Source organism: Pseudonaja textilis, chromosome 2, assembly GCF_049901715.1.
Source record: "Pseudonaja textilis isolate UNSWEBS1 chromosome 2, rPseTex1.2, whole genome shotgun sequence".
Lineage (NCBI taxonomy): Eukaryota > Metazoa > Chordata > Lepidosauria > Squamata > Elapidae > Pseudonaja > Pseudonaja textilis.
This window is the reverse complement of record NC_141991.1, coordinates 249,305,041-249,321,133: the sequence shown is the minus strand read 5'-3', so window position 1 is coordinate 249,321,133 and position 16,093 is coordinate 249,305,041. Positions and strand designations below refer to the sequence as shown.

Here is a 16,093-nt window from a genome sequence, read left to right as displayed (position 1 = left end):
TGGTTGGTATGGGTTGCTGCCAGCATCCTAAGTATCAACCAAGTATCTTCTTAAAATATACGAGATTCCAAGGAGTGCAGGGGTTTTTTTGCAGTTCCACCGGTGTTATTGCAGGAAGCTGCAATTTCTTGATCCACTTTGTACCTGGACATGGTACCAAGCGCCCCAATGACAATGACAATGGGTATTATTCAGAGGTAGTATTCAGCAGGTTCTGACCAGTTCTGGAGAACCCATAGTGGAAATATTAAGTCGTTCGGACAACCGGCAAATCCTACCTCTGACTGGCCTCGTCCCCGTCTATTCTCTGCCTCCTGAGTCTCAGCTGATTGTCTGGGTTCTTCTTTGATTGCCCTGCACAGGAGAACGGAGCTGGAAAGCAGGTTAATGGGATGGGGAGGGAATGGGGATTTTGCAGTAACCTTCCCCTGCCACTCCCACCAAGCCACACCACAGAACCGGTAGTAAAAAAAAATTGAATCCCACCACTGATGTTGTTGTTGTTGTTATTAATATCATCATTATTTTGGCTGGGTTGTTGTTGTTTTGCTTTATAGGAAAGGATCTTCTGGATTGTTTCAAGTGAATGTTTTAACTGAACATAAATGCAGATACATCGACATATTAACACATCATACACACATTATGCTTTGAACTGTGGCAGGAAAACAAATGAATAAGCGGGTTTCCAACTTACACAAGGGTGTGTTGGGCTGTTTCATTTCCCTGTTCGTCATCATCTTCATTTTAGCCACTACAAGATATGAAGACCTCTTCGCATGTTTCCAACCCATACGGTCCTAAGTTTTCTTTTGCCAATTGGGGCTGCCATACTTGCTGATGTGGTCGGTCCATCTCGTTTGAGGTCTCTTTCGTGGAAGCTTTTGATCAAGTCGGATCCATTCTATGACTGCCTTCATCCACCTGTCCTCAGTTCTTCTTCCCCGTTTGACCAGCCCGTTTCCATTTCAATCCTTTTACTGTCTTGATGGCATCGTATATTTTCGTTCATTCTCTCTAATCTATGTGTGAGTCTTGTGATGTCCTCTTTCCATGGCATTTGTGGCACTAGGAGCTTTTGTATCGATTGTGAGGTGTTAGTGCCCATGTTTTGCCAGCATATGTTGGAACAGGTAGCAGACACTGGTCGAAAACTTTTTGTGGTTCTTGAAAATTATGCTTCGCTCGCCAAATGCCTGCCAGCCACATTTAACACACCGTTCAGTTTCCTTTATTGTATGTCCCCTTCCATTGAGATCCGTTCGCCAAGGTCTACTACATCTACTTCTCCAGATACAAAAAATCTACATGGAAACAGCAATGCAATTATATTTCCTCCTTTTGTTTTAAAAATAGACTCATGAGGCAATTGTGTGTTGGATGTGAATCAATGTTTACGTTCCCTCCTTAGGCAAATTGACTAATACCTAACTTTGTTTTTTTTTTACAAAAAAAATCCTAATTCTCATTAGCATGAAACAACATTATTAGAAGCAGTGTGCGCCGGCAGCCAAAAATACAGTCCTGAATTAACAAAGGGATACAATTAAGATAAAGGGAGGTGCTAATATCACTCTATAAAGCCTTAGTAAGACCACACCTAGTGTATTGCATCCAATTTTGGTCTCCACACTATAAAAAAGGTGTTGAGACTCTAGAAGAAGTACAGAGAAGAGCAACCAGGATGATAAGGGGACTGGAGACTAAAAACATACAATGAACGGTTGCAGGAACTGGTATGGCTAGTCTAGTGAAGAGAAGGACCAAGGAAGACAGGATAGGAGTCTTCTAATATTTGAGGGGCTGCCCCAGAGAGGAGGGGGTTAGGCTATTTTCCAAGGCATCTGAAAGCCATGGATGGAAACTGATCAAGGAGAGATTCAACCTGGAGATAAGGAGAAACTTTCTGAGAGTGAGAACAATCAACCCATGGAACAGATGTTGCCTTCAGAAGTTGTGGGAGCTTCATCACTGGAAGCTTCCAAGAAGAGACTGGACTGCCATTTGTCAGCAATGGTGTAGGGTCTCCTGCTTGGCCGGGGGGGTTGGATTACATCACCTACAAGGCCCCTTCCAACTTTGTTAATCTGTTTAATCTGAAGCACATTTGTGAGCCAAGATGCTTGGAAGTCCATTTCAGAGCTCTGTTGTATATTTGGTTGAATCTTAAGTTTCTCCTCCACTTAATAGTCCTCTTTATTTATGTATTTTCTAGGAATTACCAGTTCTCACCTAAAAGCAGACCAGGCTTTGCTCCATAGTAAGAATGAATGTTCGGCTTCAGCGGCAGTCACTCGTCGGAAACCAGCAGCTCTCAATGGCATTGCCGTGTCTTCGACACCTATCTTATCTCTCTTACCTTCTCCAACAGCAGCAGAAACAGGTAACTGTCTCTACCCTAATTTTGCATTCCCCCCCCCCCCAACTTTGCACCTGGAAACACCTTGAAAAAAATTCCAGCCGCAAAGCAAGTGGATTCTTAACAAATGATTAATATTTTGAAGATCAAAATATTATTTATTGTTTGTTTATATATGGACGGAGTGGTGGTTATTTATATGTGGACGGAGTGGTTGGCTCTTGGTGTACAACCAGTTTGTGAATCTGCAGGGAATCAACAATCCCTTGTCAATCTTGAGTGAAGTAGTACAGATAGTTCTCAACTTGATGTGACATGACACGATAGCCAGTGTTCCATTATTTGCGAAGCTGCCACAGAGAGGAAGGGTCAAGTTATTTTCCAAAGCATCTGAAGGCCAGACAAGGAATAATGGATGATCAAGGAGAGATTCAACCTGAAAATAAGAAGGAATTTTCTGACAGAGAGAGAAAACAATCCACCCATGGAACAGAAGTTGCCTTTGGAAGTTGTGGGAGCTTCATCGTTGGAAGCTTTCAAGAAGAGACTGGACCGCCATCTGTCAGAAATGGTGTAGGTTCTCCTACTTGGGTGGGGGGGGCGTGGACTAGATGACCTACAAGGCCCCTTCCAACTCTGTTATTCTATTCTAACTTATGAAATCATCTTTTAAAAAAATAGAAGAGTTGCCCGAAGACAAAATCGTTCCAATCTGTTATTGGAAGAGTTTTTTCTCCAGCCAGAAGGTACCCAGGACATTGGGGGCAAAGTTGGAGCTAATAAAGGGGCTCCTACTGATTATCTGACTGTGTTGACTTTGTGCAACATTTGTGCTACTCATCACAGGTACTAAGAGGCCTCCCAGGAGCCTCACCCCTACCCATGAGACACCTCGTGCTCAGTTTAACGACCTGCACAGTCACTTAACGACTGCATTGGGAAGGGCAGGAACGGGAAGGTCATTAAGGCAATCACATGGTCGCCTTGCTTAATGACTGTCATGACTTGTAATGGGCAGGCTCCCTTACGGTTGTAGGTTGAGGACTGTTAGTGGTAGACTTCCCAGAATTGCCTCCCCTCCCCTTCAGGTACCCCGTGCTTCGCTGAACGTCCCATGTGGCCGCTTAACAACCTCATTGGGGAGAGCAGGGATGGGCCTGTTAAGTGAGTTGATAACATGGTCACCTTATATAACGGCTGTCACGACTTGTGTCCATAATGGGCAGGCTCCATTACAGCCGTAGGTCGAGGCCTACCTGTACCTTTTAACCCTCCGTATATCGAAAGGACACAAAATGAAGACCAGATAACTAGGCCCAACTCCTTAATTTTCTGTAAGGATGCTCTGTGAGCCATCAGTGGAAATGAAAATAGGAAAATCTTCTGGGACTTAATTCAGAAATTGATTGCAAACCGATCTTCTCCCAGCATTTATCTGCACACACATTAAGAAGGGCCTCCTCACATTTTACTACAGGGAGGGACGTGTCCCGTATGGATGAGAAAGGGAGCTGTGTGTTGAGTTATCTTGAGTTCTGGAATGTCTTCTCCTGAAGGCCAGATTGCGGCCAGACTGGCATCCGTTAATGCCATTATTATTTTTTATTTTATTTATTTGTATCCCACCTTTATTATTTTTACAAGGCAGCAAACGTCCGACACATTTTCCTCCTCCTGTTTTCTCCACAACAGCAACACTGTGTGGTGGGTTGGGCTAAGAGAAAGAGGGACTGGCTCAAATTCACCCAGCTGCCTTATGGTGGCTAATGCGGGACTAGAATTCTCTTGCACCTGGCGATTGGCCCAAAGTTGTCTTTCATGGCTAAGGTGGGACTAGAACTCACTGTCTCCTGGTGATTGGCCCAAAGACTCCCAGCTGCCTTTCATGACTAGAACTCTCATGCACCAGGTAATTGGCCCAAAGCTGTCTTTCATTGCTAAGATGGGATTTTAACTCACCATCTCCTGGTGATTGGCCCAAAATCACTCAGCTGGCTTTCACGGCTAAGGAAAGGACTGGAACTCACAGACTCCGATTTCTGGTGCCTTAACCACTAGAGCAAATTGGCTCCTCTTATTATTTTGCATTTGAATTATTATTAGTCTTTTTTTACTGGCTAGAGTGGGGTCGATGTTACCACTTTGACTTTGCATGTTTAATGGATTCTGTACTGACTTGAAATCTTGTGGCAGGCTATAAATAATATAAATGGCTCTGATATAAATAAATTAGTCTTAAGGTTCACTGATATGAATCAGTTAGACTTAGGAAGGGTGAAAAACATTTGGACTGCAAAAACCTATTCCATCTAAAGAAGCTGAACTCCAGAATATTAGAAAATAAAAACAGAATTTCTCTGTAAGATTCTCATTCCTTGTCTTAACGTCCTAAGTTATATAATTTATTGCAAATATATAAGCGTCAGTGACAGTGATTTTAAATGTATCTTCCCAATAATTCCAAAATGCTATTTTTTTCCCCTTTTTTCTTTGCCATTTCCCATATTTTCAACGTTTACTCATGAATTTTCAGCTTCAGTAAAGGTTTACTTTGGCCTGCATTAATCATAATTCATCAGGTATTTTTTCAGGACGCCATGTTGGTAACCAACTGTTCTCCATCTTGGTTGACTCTGATGCGAGGTAACTCTCTCTTCTCTTTGTCTTCTCCAGCCAGCTCAACCCTCAAGAAGAGATTCAAGCGCTGTGAAATCGAAGCAATCCAGTGTGAGGTACGTAAGATGTGCAACTACACCAAGATCCTCTCCACCAAGAAGAACCTAGACCACGTCAACAAAATCCTGAAAGCCAAACGGTTGCAAAGACAATCGAAAACTGGGAATAATTTTGTCAAGAAGAGGCGAGGCCGTCCGCGGAAGCAGCCCCCCATGTTTGATGAAGACTCCGGAGACCAAATGCCCGTGCTGGAGAAATGCGTGGACCTGCCTTGCAAACGAGGTCAGCAACTTCTCTTGAACTCTCTGATCCTGGAACAGGCAAGCAGTCAAGATGCGGTGGCCGCCACCATTGAGGCGGTGGTCCACATGGCCCGAGAAACCTCTCAGTCTCCCCTCCTGCCGGTTCCTCCGTCACGGACTTCAAGAGCCGGGAAGCGGAAAAGCAAGTCGCAACCTCCTCCAGAGGATGAGGAGGACGAAGTGAAAGGGAAAAGGCATCGGAAAAATAGAGGAAGTGAGAACGAACACCTTCCCTAGTTGACCGACGCAGTCAACGAAAGACAGAGGTGGGACATTCAGTTCAGCCAGTAGGCCGAAGCGGGGAAAACTCTAGTTCACATCTTCTACAGCATCAAATTTGCTCTGTATTTCAGTAGCACAGCAGCCATGAAGAATCCAGATGAAATTGATCACTCATCGTCTTCCTCCTCCTCCTCCTCCTCATAACAATAAGAACTCAACTGCGATGGGAACCCCTTGGTTAATAACAGGGGAGAGAGTACGGAAGACGTTCTTCAAACTTACCGAGTTTTGCTTTTTTATGTTGTTGTTGTTCAGACACGTTCACCATTGTTCTTGTGTCTCCAGATGTCCCTAAAGGGTAGGAGAACATGGTGTCCTTACCAGTACGGTCAATATTTTTCTCAAATGATGGTCCTTGCCTCCCTCCCTCCTTTTTTTTTTTTTTTTGGTAGGTCACCTAGAAATCACCAGCAGCATTTCTCGTCACTGCTGTGACAGCGAACGAGGGTGGAGGTCGAATGTCTTTCCCGCCGCACAGTTTTTATTTAAGTCACAAGAGTTCTTTGCCCAGGAACCAAGATGCCAGGTTACGTCTGAAAATCGCGTCCCCTTTATTTTTATTTTTACTTTTTTCAAAAGTAAGAATGATACTGCAAATTCCTCAAATGTGCTTTTCCTTTTGAACAAAGGGTTCATTGGGTCAAGGAACATGAAAAGAAAATTTGCCTAGGCTGATGGTAACCAAACATCTAACCCTCACCCAACCTCCAGTCTTGAGAAACATTTGCCACTAATTGTGAAGAGTGTTTATTTTCTCTCTTTCCTAGAGTGCCCGATGAAAAGGAAATTGGTTTCCAAAAAATGAGTCATGTAGGCAAAAAATAAGGAATCACACAGGATAGATGAAGGAGTCATTTCAGACATTAAGAGCTTGTGGTAGCTTCCCTCAAACAATTGCTGCCGAATGGATTGAGTATTTACAAAATGGGTGCCATTGCTTGTCGCTTCATTTGAAAACTAAATTCAGTTTTTTACTGCCCCAACTAAGCGCTCCGAAGGTCGACTGGCTGATAGAAACAGGAATTTTCCAGCAGCCTCAGTTGGCTAGTATGGTTGCAGAAAATGGAGACCCACCAAGGTGTCTTAAAAAAAACAAAGAACAAGATGGCGGTCATAACAATGCAATGCCCTTTTGTGTATGCACACAACATCAGTGTGTACACAAAATACAGCCATGTGGTGACCCCTCAACTTGGTTCTTTCGATTCACCTGTGAATGCCCTTATAAGCTATCAGCATAAATAAATATAACAAACAAACAAATAAATAAATAGGAATGTTCAAAAGGCAAGAAATTAAAAAGGATCCAAGCAGGAAAAATAGCGGTTACTCAAAGCAAATTCGTTCTAATTACGAGAAACATTTCTGCACGTTTGTGTTCAGTGCTGGTTGGTTGTTGTTTTTTTTCAATACAGTGGAAAAAATAAAATAAAATAGGAAAAGCCATTTTGAAGTAATAATTCACCGGGGAGAAAAATCTAACAAGAGGAAAACCGTGTAAATTTCTCAACACAGAATTTCTAAATGAAAATTTTAAAATGACCAAGTGTTCTTATCTTAAAATAATAATAATAATACTGTTTTAAAAAAAGATCTAGATGTTCAAAAGATAGTGTTTGAATTAATGCCACTCTGGAAGTCTTTCCTTCCAAGGTGTGGTTGCCTTAATAAATTGAAAATTATTTGGGGTGGGGCTGTCCTGTATATAATGTAATTATAAAGACGAAGGGAGAAATCAAATCTGCATGGACCCCCAACTTTTGTGTGACCAGTTGTTGTTTTCTTTTTAAAGTTGTCATTTCCAATTGAGCAGATCGAATACAAATTGCCCTTTTCACTGTGTCGTTGGCTCCTATTTCTGAAGCAGATTTGATTTGCTAACTCAACTTGTTTGTGTTGTTTTGCATTAAGCAGCCTATTTTATATTATCCTTTCATGGCAATAATGATCTTTCCCCCCGAAAAGAAAAAAAACAAAACAAAGGAAGGTAAAGGCAGTTGTTGATAACTTCCTTTCCATTCCCCTGTTAATTTCATCTTATTGAGAAAACAAACCAACAAACCAGGCAGGGCATAATGTATGCAATAAGCTCAGAGTGAAGAAGAAATTTTAGCAAATAATAATAATAATGAAATAAGGAAGTTGCTGAGTTTGGATTCAATGTGAGGATAACATCTTAGGAATATTTAGAACCAACAATTTCTCCGTCTTAAAATTCAATAGATAAATGAATAACCAATTCTCGGAAATTGTTACCCTGTTCCTTGGGTTATTTCATTGTTTTTGAAGCAGGAATCTATCTTTGCAACCATTAGCAAGGCCTCCTTAGGCCAGGAGTACCCTATTTTTGATCAGACATGATTCCCAAAGATTACAAAGCCCAAAGGGAACAGAATCAGATCAAAAACTAAAACCTATCTCATTCCATTAAATTGTCTTGTTAGGTCCCATTAAACAAATGCAGTTAAAATCATTTTTCCCCATATGGTTCTATGTTGTTGTTTTCCCTAAGGTTGCATTTAAAAAGAAAAATCAGTAACCTTTGGAAAAATTTTGGAGGTTATACTGAAAGCAGAGAGTGTCTGTGGAAATTCTCAGTCATCCGTGTCATGGTTGTCCCAAAAGTGCTTTTTCAAGAGGCAGCTGGACTTACTTTGTTTTTCCTTGAAGAGGTTTTGCTTCTCATCCAAGGAGCTTCTTCAGTTCTGACTGAACGGTGGAAGATGGAAGGATTTATTCCTCCACTATTCAGTCAGAACTGAAGAAGCTTCTTGGATGAGAAGCAAAACCTCTTCAAGGAAGAACAAAGAAAGTCCAGTAGCCTCTTGACAAAGCACCTTTGAAAGAGGAGATTTTGATTTTGCATTGTGTCTTAAAATGTCAAGGAAGACATCAACGCTAAAGACAACTGGGTAACAACCTCAAAGCTTCCTTCCATCTCCATGGGTTCTAAGTGATGAAATGCCCTACAAACCACAGGGCCAAACCATCTTACACTGCCCACATGCTCCACATCCTCATTAGTGCATCTTGACCATCCATGCTGCGATTTGGCAATACCCTGTTTCCCTGAAAATATGACCTACCCTGAAAGTAAGTCCTAGCTTGGTTTTTACACATGCGCCCAATATAAGCCCTACCCCCCCCCCCAAAAAAAATGAGCCCTAATTAAGATCCTGCCCATTCCAGAGTGCACTGGTAAAAATTAAGCTAGGGTGGGAATGGGGGTGTGGAACTACCTTACTACTTACCTTTGGACAGTTTTAGACAGGCCTCAAACACCCCAACACCTGCCTTCTGTAGCTGATAACAAACCTGCTTCTGTAGCTGATAACAAAGCTCCGGATTGATCCAGAGCTCTGTTATCTGCTGCAAAGGCCTTCAGGAAAGCGTTGCCCGCTGCAGAAGAAGAAGTTCCTGAAGGCCTCTGAAAGCAAAAAGGAGACAACGCACGCAAGTGAGGTTAGTCAGTGGATGACATCCCCCCAAAATAAGACCTGGTGCCTTTTTGGGTGGCAGAAAAAAATATGACAGAGTCTTATTTTGGGGGAAACGTGGTCATTCTCATAAGTCTTTGAAAAACACATTTCATCAGCCCTACCCATGTCAACATTTGGGTTTTCATTCCAACATTGCCATAATCCCAGTACATTTGGAGCAGAGCCAAACTGCTTCTCCCAGGGACTAGTATTTCATTGCTTAGTTTTCCCTACATGGATGCTACCAAAATAGGTGTCTCCAAAGGATGACATTTTTTTTTTAGTGGGATGGATGGTTTGAGGTTGCTCTCTACCTCTGCACCAAAGAAAATTGATGTTAACTAAACAACAGTGATGAAAATTAAAACAAGAGGATGGGTAATACCTATAGCATGCCAGAGCAATTGTAGACATGGCACCTGTACTGACCTAGGCTTCACAAAATCACAAAGCAGACCCCTCATCTCGACAGAGCCCCTTTTTATTAGGCTAATGTGAATTCCTATCATCCAGCAAAGTCCCGGCAAACAGTCTTTAAAGGGTGAATTACAACCACAGACCTTATCAGGTTTGGAGAGTTGCCGGCCAATATCTTTCAGATACCATACCGTAGCAGACAATACTTGTCAAGAATGCAGGAACAGATCTTTACCCAAATGAACTAATTGTCTCCTGCAAAACCTCATTCCCCTTTTGCTACTCTTGTATTCCCTATGGGAAGGGCCATTCACTGTCCACCTGAGCCTTTACTCCTGAGTCAACCCTTGTTCCTTAACTGTTCCCTTCTCCTGGCAGTTCTGTGCATGTGCACATCAGGAACAGGCTCCAGCTGTTCTTTTTCCCCACTGATCTCTCACTCCGAAAGAAGCTGATAACTGTCAGACGGCCCTGGCCCCATCTCTGCCTCCGCCACAGAGCCCTCGTCAGAGCCTTCCCCAGACTCCAGGACTGGCCCGTGTTCCTCCCCAACCTCCTCACTGTTCGAGTTTCCCGCTAGCTCCACTGGCAAGCCACAACAGTACCTAGGCAATGTAAACCAATGTAGACCAAGATCAGGGAGACCAACTTTTGCAAAGCCTTTCGAAGAAATTGCAAAGGAACAGCTCACGTAAATCTACATTGAGGGTCCAGTCTTCATACAAGCCAACATAGATTATTGACCACAGACTGTAGGCCTTCAAACACTGCCATTTTAGTTTATCAAATCCCTTTTGGAGAAAAATAACTCTAGCACACACGAGTGAGAGACACTGAAATAACCATTATGGGTCTCAGTGTAAAATTATCTCCTTCTTCAAACTCATTTGAATTCATCTTTTAATTTAATTTTAGTTTTAATTTCTTTTTTGTTCCTTTTCATTGCAACAAGTAGATTAAGTGTTCGGTAGCAGAATTGGGGTCTCTGGGTGATTTTGAATTTGAGATGTTGAATTATAAGTGATAACTCTTCTTGGGGGTTTGATCACCAGGAAAGGGCCTCTCAGGCCAAATTGTTTCTTTCACTGACATTTAATGGGTGGATTGTGTCTGATACCTCACTGTGCATCTATTCTCATAGGTACACTTTTAATTTGTTCTCCTGACAATGATAGACACCTTCAGTGACTGAATTTACATATTGCTAAAGAATTGTTCAGTCATTGGAACGCCCAGAGCTTTCCTTCCCTCAAAACTTAATAATTTATACATGTAAAATACATTGCATCCATTCCTATCAGAGAGGCATTGAAGTTAAAAATTCCTGCATTTCTTTCCCACTTCAGAATTTTTTTTAAAGTATATTTGAGGACTCTATGGACAGAAATGGCCAGCTGTTGTTTTTTTTTCTGGAGAACATCTAAAAACAATTGCCACAGTTATTACAAATCATTAAAAAACTCAGCGGTTAAAAAGATGTCCTCCCCCAAATCATAAATATAGGAATGAACCCATAATGCAAAGATAAAGCTGTACTTTCAGGTTACTTAAACCCAGTGAGTAGGAAAGAGCGTTGGATTGCAAAGGGTCATCCTGACTTATGAACCAATTTTCGTTGAAGAGGCATCTTTATAAAATGACAAGAATCACCTTCAACCATTACAATCTAAAGAGAGATACCCAGGACAAGTGAATGATAAAATCCTCCGTTTAATATATTTCATGTCCCAGTCGGTTTCCATAAAAACAAAAAGAGAAGAGTGAAAGTTTTAACATCCTGAGGGAATCATGGAGCCATTTTGAAGCCATCGGCTTTTAGTTGGTCACTCAGAAGAAATGCCAGAAGTTAGTTTTCTAGGTATTTGTCTTCTAAAGAGATGTCCAAATAAGTTATATCATAATATGTGTCAATGCTACAGGTCGTATTTGGTTTTTTTGGCCAAAGATTGGTCACCTGTGCTCATTGATCTTCCTTGAGAAGAGCAGAATTGGCAGCTGGACATTGTCTAAATAAGAGAGGGTTGTTCACTTTTGGCAACTTTTTTTAAGTTCTGTGAATTTCAACTCCCAGAATTCCCCAACCAGCCCAGTCCAATGTTGGACACCCCCTGTGCTAACAGCAAACTTGAGTTGTGAAGTGGCAAAACAAACTTGTGTTCTCCAGCTACCAGTAGGATTGTTCTACAAAGCCATAAAGAGAATCACAATAAAATCAAAAACTAAATATAGTTGGCTGCAGATTTGATTTGGGAGTGGGAGCCTACCAAATACTTTGTCCAAATGCATTAAGTCTGATTAAGAATGAGTTTTAGAAAACCAGCCAAACCATCATTCAACAGGATACCTGTATGAAACCATCTCACTAAGCCATCGTTTACATATTTTGGCACCGTGGATAACAAGAATGCCACAGCTGTTGAGCGTATTGAGTGGGTAATAAGCTATTTAAAATGCAGAGGCCAAGGGGAGAAATTATTTAATTTGAACATTGAACACCTAGACAATTCAGCTAAAGTTAAATTCACCGAACACAAAGGTATGTCCTGCGGGGACACAATTAAAGAGATTATGGTATATATTTGTCTCTCTCTTGAGTTGAGCTGGACCATGGTGGTTTTTGTAGGGAATAGGTAATAAATCAAGTGATGTGGTAGCCTTAAGGTAGAGCTCTCACCTCACAATCAGGAGGCTGTGAATTCAATCCTAGGTAGAGGTAAATATTTCTCTGGGCACGATGAGAATATATCTGCTGAATATAATTCCATATTGGCAACAGGAAGAGCATCCGGCCAGTAAACACTCAGCTCCATTCAGTTGCCCAGACTCCATCCCACAAGGGGTTATGGGGTCATTAAAAGAAGATGATGAATAGGTAATTAATCCATAAAATAGTCCTTCCAGAGTTACAGTCTCAAGCCCGCTTATCAACATCCTTCCTAGAAAGAAGCAAAGGAGTTCAAACCCAACAGAACAAACCTTGGTATATAAACTGCTTGAATATATACAATTTAGCACCTACTATTCTTTCAGCCCTTTGGATACATGTCTTGAGGATATGACATTCCACTTTGAAGTTGTAGGAGTGATGCTTGGTTGCCACTTATTAAATATACATATATATTAGAATAAGCACATCTTCCAGTTTAAACTCCTGTACTCAAAAAATAAATGTAACTTTTGTTTTTGCTAATATGTGAATTGCAGTAGTCAGGGGTATCCCACCCACTTTCAAAAATTTAAATGCAAAGTTAACTGAGTTGCATCCCCATCCCACTCCCCCAAAATGCCAGAGGATTTAACTGACCTGCCTGCTTCTTATGTTAAAAGTAGGGGTGTCGAACCGTGGCAACTTTAAGACTTGCGGACTTCAACTCCCAGAATTCCCCAGCCAGCCATGTTGACTGAGGAATTCTGGGAATTAAAGTCCGCAAGCCTTAAACTTGCCAAGGTTGGACACCCCTGTGTTAAGAGTAATCATATTTGAAAAGTTGGTGTCTATTTTTATTGACTTTTCTCCGTTCAGATGGGTTAATCACAAGCACAGCAAATTTTTGGATCATAATGTTAGCCAGCTAAGGTAATATATTGGAAATATTCATAAAAACCCTGCCAATTTATTACTAAAACAAGAAAATCTCCAGAAACTCCAAAATCCATTCCCACCACCCTAACTTTCAAATAGGAAAAATATATATGTATACAATTAAGCAAAGGAGATTCGTTGACATGGGGAGAAAAACTAATACAAAAATCATGTGGATCAGTTATTTTTTTTAAGTGCTGTTTCTTAAATACTAATACTAAATGCACACGAAGTGTTAAATATGTATATACTGTATTTCAAAAACTTAAAATCCTACAAAATGAACGGGGCACAAGATTGTTTTACAAGTCGTGCTGGCTACTTTTTAGTTTGTAAGTGGTTTTTAAAAGCCTTTTTTAACGTGTAATTTGCATGTCCTACTTTGATTGTATGTAAACATATTTTAGAGCAAAAAATGTATTTGTATTTTATTGAATATAGAGGCGAGACGGAAAAAAAACCTTGTACATTTGTTTGAAATGTTCTTTTTGTAACGGTTTTTATTCATGAAGCATTTTTGTACATTTAAAAAAAAAAACGGATACGGACTTCGTTGTTCTTTGAAAGTTAGGTACATCTGGCATGCTAAAATGTCATGCTTTTTTCATAATTGTAGATGTTGGTTTTTAAACATTTTTTTCTAAAAGAGAGCTCCAGTCTTCGCTACCAAATCAGGTTAGCCCAGTATAGAGCACTTAACTATTAAAAGTGGGGGGAGGAAAAAGAGGAAAAAAAAAACCTTAATCCTATTCATATGTTATTCATTGTGTGAAATTAAAGGAATTCAAATCAGTCTGTTAAGTTGTGAATTCTTTTGTCTTATTTTTCCATCTGGTTCACATCAGTTTTAATAGCTCTAACAGTAAAAATGCATATGGGCACCATGTCTTTTTCTTTTCTTTTTTTTTTTTTGTGGTCTTGGATAAATCTGGTTTTTGGTTCTTTTCCTTTTGGGCCCTTAAAAAAATGAAATATTTCTTCGGGGAAGAAAAATGGTAGCAGTGTGAGCCTCTTGTTTTTTTACCGAGAAGTGTGGCAAAATTCAGAAAGAAACACCAATCTCTCGCTGCTGTTTCCCTATTACGTTATGCGTCTTCATAAAGGACAATGGCTCATTTTCTAAAACTTTATAGCATCCCCATTCTTCCCGAGAGCAGCTCCTGCAAAACCAGCAACAAATTTGTAATTTGTTACGCGAATTTGTTATTTCAGAGGCAAGGGCACAAAAGGAAGTAGGATGAGGACGGAAGAAGAAAACTTGAGCAGCCATAAAATTTGTTCTGCTTGAAAACTGTTTCCTTGAACATATGACCTACCCTGAAAGTCCTAGCTTGATTTTTACATGTGCACCCAATATAGGCCCTACCCCCCCCCAAATAAGCCCTAATTGAGATCCCGCCCACTCCAGAGTCCACAGGTAAAAATTAAGCTAGCGTGGGGATGATAGGGTGGAGCTCCCCTATTACTTACCTTTGGACAGTTGTAGCCAGGCCTTGCACACCCCGACACCTGCCTTGCCAGCCCATTTCTTCTGCAGCCGGCAAGGCTTTCCTGAAGGCCTCTAGCTGATAACAAAGAAGCTCTGGATCGATCCAGAGCTCTGTTATGGGCTGCAGAGGCCTTCAGGAAAGCCTTGCCGGCCGCAGAAGAAGTTCCTGAAGGCCTCTGACAGTGAAAAAGAGGCCGGGGGGCGATGCGCGCAAGTGAGGTTAGTGAATGACATCCCCCGAAAATAAGGCCTGGTCCCCTTTTTTGGTGGCAAAAAAATATAAGACAGTCTTATTTTCAGGAAAACACAGTAGATGGAAGTTTCATTTGCGGGGAGCCCATATTTGTTAGTTGCTTGTTTGTAATGTCATATTAACATGGGTAGTTTAAAAGGTGATTATTTGAAGTACTGATTCTGAAGACACCCAGTTAGCTTGATCCAGCAGGTTTCATTGGAGTGTCACCAAAGAGAAATCCAATGCTTATTCAGCAACTGAACGTAAGGTAGACTATGATATTATTCCTTACTATTTGCAAAGTTTCTCCCTGCACCATCACAGGCAAAGCCTTATTACTAGAGGTAGTTCTTATTGAACAACAACATTTGGGACCAGCAATTCTTTTTGCTAAGCGATAAGGTCATTAAACGAATCAGGTGACTGCGCCGGATTTACAACCTCAAGAGTAACTAAGAAAAAGACACTTGGGGCCAGTAGGCAAGGCTGCAGTAATCCTCGGCTTACTGACTACAATTAAGTCCTTTGCAAGAGGGCTGTTGAGTGAGTTTTGCCCTATTTTATGATGTTGCTAAGTGAATCATTTTTTATTTTTTTTTGGTCAAGTTAGTAACATGGTTGAAAAGTGAATCTGCCTTTCCCATTGACTGCAAAAGATGATCGCGTAACTCGGGACACAGCAAAGCATCATATGTATGAGCCCTGCAGTAGCCAAGTATCTGAATTTGGAAAACGTTTTCAACATGGGGAAGCTAAACTGATGGTTGTAAGTCAAGGATTACCTGTTTATGTTTTTGTATATATGGGATCCATTTATTTGAATGAATAAATGAATGAATTCTTTATTGGCTAAGTGTGATTAGCCACGCAAGGAATTTGTCTTGGTGCAAATGCTCTCCGTGTACATAAAAGATGCATTCATCAATAATCATCAGGTACAACACTTAACGATAGTGATAGGGTACAATAAGCAATCAAATCGTATTAGGAAGCAGTCCATATAAATCATAAGGATACAAGCGACAAAGTTACAGTCATACAGTCACAAGTGGAGGGGATGGGTGATAAGGAGTGATGACAAGATTAACAGTAATAGCAGTGCAGACTTTGTAATAGTTGAACAGGGTTGAGGGAATTATTTGTTTAGCAGAGTGATGGCTTTCGGGAAAAACCTGTCCTTGTGTCTAGTTGTTCTGATGTGCAGTGCTCTATAGCGTCATTTCGAGGGAAGGAGTTGAAACAGTTTATGTCTGAGATGTGAGGGGTCTGTT

General features: G+C 41.0%; 1 protein-coding gene across 1 annotated transcript in view; it reads left to right on the top strand.

Moving 5' to 3' along the window:
* The window catches only part of SETBP1 (SET binding protein 1), a 281,190-nt gene extending 267,297 nt beyond the window's left edge, over positions 1–13,893 (top strand). The window contains exons 4-5 of the mRNA XM_087927553.1: positions 2,216–2,383; positions 5,033–13,893. Coding sequence (XP_087783679.1) covers positions 2,216–2,383; positions 5,033–5,574 — 710 coding nt within the window. The 3' untranslated portion in view covers positions 5,575–13,893. The remainder of the gene's footprint in view (positions 1–2,215; positions 2,384–5,032) is intronic.
* Positions 13,894–16,093: the final 2,200 nt, after the last annotated feature.